At 36.6% G+C, this 6,622-nt stretch overlaps 1 protein-coding gene across 1 annotated transcript; it reads left to right on the top strand.

The window, feature by feature from the left end:
- Window positions 1-353: 353 nt before the first annotated feature.
- LOC116249059 (bZIP transcription factor 44-like) lies at window positions 354-2,078 on the top strand. Its single transcript, XM_031622174.2, has one exon. It carries the CDS (start codon window positions 1,167-1,169, stop codon window positions 1,623-1,625), a length of 459 nt encoding a protein of 152 aa, XP_031478034.1. The 5' UTR covers window positions 354-1,166; the 3' UTR covers window positions 1,626-2,078.
- Window positions 2,079-6,622: the final 4,544 nt, after the last annotated feature.

Here is a 6,622-nt window from a genome sequence, read left to right on the forward strand (position 1 = left end):
GAGAAATCTAAATGGAGGATGCTGTTGTGATCGTGTCACGATCTAATACTGTGGCAGGGTGCGGGAGATCGTTCCTGTTCATTTTACTGCAGTAAAACTATCAGAGGTGGTGGGGTGAGAGTCATTTTCAGAGACGTAGAATAAAGAAAACAAATAAAGGGAGTGAATTGGGTTTTGCCAACTAGCTGGACATTGGCCGGTTCTGCAGGATATGTTTCCACCCCACATGTCTTATCACTGCTTTCAATAACCAATAATATATTTTCCTCTTTTTTTTTCTCAGAAAGAGATTCCAATGTTCTCTCTCTCTCCCCCCCTCTCTTTCTCTCTCTCTCGCTGTTCTTCTCCCCTTTTTTATCTATAAATTCCGGGACCTGAACTCTAAGAAGCCCCTTCTCCCTCTCTCGCTATAGTTTTTCTTGGTTCAGTCTCTGCCTTTTTCAGGCTTCCCCTTGTTGGTCCTGAGGTTCTGCTTCAGTATCCAGCCTCTGCTGCACCTCCCTTTGAGTGTCTTGAAGAACACCCACGAGCTATCCCTGCATCTTTTCATGCCAAAATCTCAATTTTAAGAAGATTTTGTGCTTCAGTAACTTCTGCCCACATCCCTTGTGTGGTTCTTCTGCCTTTTGAGACCTTCAGGTACAAATCTGGGTTTCTCTGAAGGTGGTGACAAAACCTTGGGTTCTTGCAGGAGTTTCTTTGTGGGTGTTCTCCCAAATTTTTGCAAGAAGAGGTGCTGAGCGCCCGTAGAGGGATCTCTCTCTTCAAGCCCTTCCCTTTCCTTCCCCACTCTCACGGATCACCATACCCTGGTTCTTAATGGTTCTACTTCATGATACAGTTATTATCTGAACTCCTTCTTTCCGGGTTTATGATCAATTCAACCTTGAGGCGCAGGACCCATCTTGTTCAGTCATTTTCAGTTGTGTTCCTTTACTGGTTCTACGTTTTTTCATGAACTAATCGTCATCTCTGAACAATCGGGGTTCTGCTGCCCTCAAGTTTACTTTTTTTTTCTAGCAGTAGTAGGAAGAATAAATCGAGTCCTAAACTGTATATATACGTACCTATATATCCATAAAATCCTGCTGAATTTTCCTTCTTCATCTGAGAAAAACAAAATCCATAAAGAAAAAAAGGGAGGAGAAAGAGATATTCAGAGATTCATGGCTTCCAACAGCACCAGTCCTACGATCTCGACGACGTCTTCAAGCGGCAATTCTGAGGAAGATCTGCAGCAGAAGATGGACGAGAGGAGACAGAAGAGGATGCTTTCTAACCGCGAATCCGCAAGGAGGTCGCGTATGCGGAAGCAGAAGCATTTGGATGATCTCATGGCCCAAGTGACCCTCCTTAGGAATGAGAACAACCAGATTCTCTCCAGGATGCACGTCACCACCCAGCACTATCTGAGCCTAGAGGCAGAGAACGCCACCCTCAGAGCCCAGATCATGGAGCTCACTGCCAGGTTGCAGAGCCTCACAGAAATGCTGGGTTACATGCAGGACCTCAGTGGGTTCTGCATGGACCCAGTAGAGCAGTACCCTGATCCCCTGCTCAGACCTTGGGATGTGCCCCTCATGAACCAACCAATCACTGCATCAGCAGATATTTTTCAATACTGATACGTATGTATCATCTGATTGATGTGCATCTTGAGAATTTGGGTGTAATTTTCACCAAAACCAGGAGCAGATGGGCGTGATCATCTTCTTTTTCACTTTCTTTTTCCTTCTTTTCTCTTTTTGTTAAGAGTTCATGTTATTGTTGCTCTTTTTCTTTGTTGTCTGTGGTGTTTTCTGGCAGGTGGGTCTTTTTTTTTTTTTTTTTTTTGGCTGTGGTTAGTCTGGTCCTTGGAGCCAAATGATGAAGTTGGTGGGTGTTTTCTCTGAAGAGCTGCTCTAGTTTCTTCTTCTTCTTCTTCTTCTTCTACCATTTTGGTTGATCTCTCATGAAGAGAAGATGGAAGGGTTTGTCTTGTTTATGACATATATATGTACCTCCATGGGGTCTACCATATGCCTGTAGTTGATGTAATGGCGTTGCTTTTATAATGTAATGCAGTCTTTATTACTGTCTCTCGTGTTGAAGTTGGTGTCTTCTTTTGGTTGATTCCTTGCTCTATTATTGAATCAAAGCTGTCTACTTCGTTTTACAATTAAAAAAATGAAAAAGAAAATGGCCAGGAAAACGAGGCTGGCGCTTTCTGAAAGTGAACTTGCAGAAGACAAGAAAACAAATTGGTAAAAGTTGGTAAAATGGCGAAGAAGTTTATAAATCAAATCTTATCAACAGCAATATTTTTCTGTTTAAATCGGCCAATATTCTATCAACAACATAGCAATGCACTTCAAATTTTGATATTGACAACACCAATTTAAATAACTCCATTGTCTTCCAATATTTTTCAAAGAAAATGGAGATCAAAAGCTTACGCCATGATCACCTAATGATGGATCAGACTCATTCATTTTTTTTTCTGTATTCTTTTTTCCCTGAAAGTCGCCATGCATATCTAGAATCTGAAATGACATAAATGATTCTGCTGTCTCTGAAAATATCCAGAAAAGATAATTAGGTATCGTAGGTCCTTGATCTATCAAGAAGTGGTAAAGCTTATCCTCAAAGAGAAAAAAAAAAAACACAAAAATAATAATACCCAGCAGATATGCATGAGATAACAGTGTTCGAGAACTGTCCTCAAAATATTTTTAGGAAATTGAGAAAATGGTATTTTTATAAAAACATGCAACTGTACTGTCTTCGTGTTCATGTAAAGCTCTCTTTGGCTCTGAAATACACTAGAGAGTGTTTGGTAACAGGAACATAGTGTTCCAAAGAACCTAGCATTCTTGTTACCAAACGGAGATTAAAAAAACAAAGCTAGTGAATCAATCTATGTACCAGTAAGTAATACATTTCCCAATTTTTCACGGACCAAAGTTTTTATTTTCTTGCACCAAAAAACAATTATGAAGAAAATGATGCTTCTAGAAAAAAAAAAAAAGCCTTGCATACTAGGATAAATTCTCTTCACACGCAAAAGTTCGAAATCTCTCTCTCTCTTTCTCTCTCTCTCTCTCTATATATATATATATAAAAGAAAGAAAGTGTAGTGGACAAAGTTGATCGGTACGCTTTTGTCCCCTAGTGCCAGGTTAATGCGGATCATTAACAGGAGAGGATCAAAATGTGAGGCACAATAATTGCCAAATGTCACTATCCGGAAAACCTATTTGGCACAAATTTTTTTTCGAGAAAAAGTACATGGAAAACGAATAACAAGTGTGAAACCGAAGCAAAACTAAAATATTTTAAATATCAAGAAAAATATGAACCTCACAAAGTCAAATCACAGCGTCACGTGAAGATCGTAGCGATATTTTTAAAATTTGATTAATAAGTTCCGTTCTCGAAATCGCGATATTTCAAGAAAAAGTAGAGATATCTGTGGATCTTCTTTTCCCTGGAATTTGCACACAGCCTTGAAGGTCGAGAACATGGTACGGGGCACCAACTATTATAACAAAGAGTTTGGAAATATAAAGTGGAGTTTGTCCGAGAAATTCCCGGATTTCAAGAACGGGAAATCCAATCATTTTCGGATTTCTATGAAGCCGGCACATCAACTGGAAATATAATTCACATGATCAGATTTCTGAGATTACAAGTTGGCATTCTTTATGTACAACTATACACACACATGCTTGTCTGCAAAAGCACACACATGCACGTGCACGTGCGCGCTCTCGCACACATGCACCTGCACAGATGTACCCAGACAAAACGAAGACACAATTATAACGTTGAAGTTACGAGTTCGACTAAGAGTCTACAATCTCTCAAAAATTCAAAATCAGCGGGCCAGTAAGGTTAGAAATTAATATATAGAATCCAAACAATAATGTTCATAATTACTAATTAGAGGAAAAGTGGTTGAATTCAAGTTGCTTTCATGAAGAACATTGATTCTTTTACCACCAAATGCTTCGTACTATAAGAGTTGTTCTAAACTTAAAAAATTTAATCGCAAAAGTACATATTTCTTTAATTTCAATCAGATTCATTAATCTGTTATAAGATACACACACACACACACACACACACACACACACACACACACAAGATATTATAAAATGATGTAAAAGTCACAACTTGATTATACAACAAATTACGTATATTGTTTGAAAAGAAGAATAATAAGCTTGCACATGAAAATTTGTGAACAATATCAAGTTGATCTAATAGTTCATAATCAGTTTATGTAGTCTTTATATTTGTTCAATCCACTTACTGAATATACACTGTAATATAATATAATATGAGAGAGAGAGCCTACTGAATTTCTGAGTTGTTCAAAATAAACTTCATAAGATTTTTATTTAACAAAAATGGAGAAATATTTAAGTCGGATATTTCTTCTTCTTTTTTTCTTTTATGGGGTTTAGTGCAACAAAAAGGATCTTCTGTTCATCTGCTTTCAATCAGTTGCACAATGGATTCAACTCGACAAGAAAAAAGAAATTAAGTTTGCACTAAAAGATCCCCACAGAACTCAGTTGTTGAAAATGAAAAGCGGGAATTTAATGGCCCAAAGGTCAGCATCTGCACCGCATGACAGCAACTGAACCAAGTCACTTAAATCAGAAGAAGAAGAAAAATGAAATAAAATTTACAACTGTGTGAATTCTTACAGAAAGAGAAATGTTCTTGTTGGTCCAACCCCATGATCAAAGAAAAAGCAGAAAAAAGAAAGCGAAGGAAACCCATAATTTCACATACAGCAACACAATACAGAAACTTTTTGGGGAGACAATGCTTGTGACCTAACCCGTTGAAAGATATGTTCCCAATTAATTACTCAAGCCGTCTTCTGATATATGGTTGAATGATTCTTATTAGTTTACGTTAACTGCTTAACTTTTGGCGAAATAATAAGAAAGTGCTCAATCTTCAAAATTGTCCGACTACCCACTTGAAATAAACAAATACATGAGAATAGATATTCGACAAAAAAAATTTCGAAACTTGAGTCCTCTGTTCACAAAAAAGAAAAAAAAAAAAAGGTCTAATTCTGTGAAATATCCTTTTATCTCTTCATCTTCAGAGGAGAACCAAAATGCCCCACTTGGATTTCAATAATCATCACAATGTAGTTTCAATAATGATAACAATGGTAAGCAATTCTCATGCTGATGCAAGATCATTAAATGATTGTTCCTGCTTTTGAGTTGTTTAATTAATTATTCTTTTCTTCTTTGTTTCATTTCAACTACATAATTGACCCCATGTGTGTGTGTCTATATATATATATATATATATATATATATATATATATATATATATATATATATATAGGATGAGAAATCCTCAGACCATCTGAATCTCAATTCAATCACTACTGCCTGATGCAATGTATTGGGTGGCATACTATGAGAAACCAAACTTGGGCAGAGAGATCAATATATATATATATATATATATATATATATAAACTAAAGAAGAAAGAGACATGGACATGATGTTCCATTGGAATCCACACGAAACTTTGGGCAAACTGGTAGGCAAAGGTTGACCTTTTTTTTTTTCTTTATAAAGGTATCTGACATCGGCGGTTGTGACCATGTAGCAGCTTCAAAATATGTGTGCTTCAAAGACTCTTGCTTCTAGGGGCAAAATTAGCTCACGGCAAGTCTCCATACCCAATTATTCTAGTTCGCGCCGCTGAAATGTCGTAAGTAATGCTCCAATATTCTCCTCTGTGTGTCACAAATATTGTTCTCAAGAAAATACTCGTGAGATTTTTTTTTTTTTTAGCATTTTTTTGTGAAGTTCTTTTTCTTGAAAAAAACTTGGAAAATCTCAACTATTTTTTTAAAAAATAAAAAACCTAGAAAAAATCTAAAAATTAAAAAAAAAAATACTAAAATCTTGAAAAAAATCACAATACAATTGCTAGATCTTGAAAATACCACGATTTTTTTCTTATTTTTTCATTTTGTTTGATTTCCTTGTTCGCAAGATTTTCAAAAATTTTGTGACATCTATGACACTGTGGTGTATGTGTTGTTAAAATTATCTTTGTCCAATACCCAACGACTTCATGTGCTTAACCACAAAGTCTTTTATCACGCTCAATCAATAGAAATCATGATATCAGAATCCTGCTTGGACCACTTGATACTGAGAAAGCAATATGCCAAGATTCATTAAATTTCTATGATTTTTGTGTGGTCGGAGCACTAGAAAGGAGCATATCTTTAAGCAGAGCCGGTAAATATGATTGGCCCCAGCCTCATAATTAACATAGATCTACCTTCTCTCTAGACTATTTAAACCGCTGGTGGTCCAATCTTAGCAGTTAGCGGTCCAATCTTGTTCTGAGGGGGCCATGTGAACAAAGGAACTATCCCTTATCAACCTGCCTCACTTTTACCTATCTCTCTTTCTCTCTCTAGAGAGTTTGTTTTCTTCATTATTCAAATGCTCAAAAAGGTCCAAGTACATTTTTATGTGATATTATCATTCTTTCGGTGATGGTTTACAGACAGAAGCTCTTAACTCTTTCTTAAGTTATCAAAGAAAAGATAACTGCTTGCATGGCATCTTCGGACAGTGGTGA

Source organism: Nymphaea colorata, chromosome 2 (assembly GCF_008831285.2).
Source record: "Nymphaea colorata isolate Beijing-Zhang1983 chromosome 2, ASM883128v2, whole genome shotgun sequence".
NCBI lineage: Eukaryota > Viridiplantae > Streptophyta > Magnoliopsida > Nymphaeales > Nymphaeaceae > Nymphaea > Nymphaea colorata.

Coding starts and splice junctions, on each gene's coding strand:
- LOC116249059 (XM_031622174.2), top strand. CDS start 1,167: ATGGCTTCCAACAGCACCAGTCCTACGATCTCGACGACGTCTTCAAGC.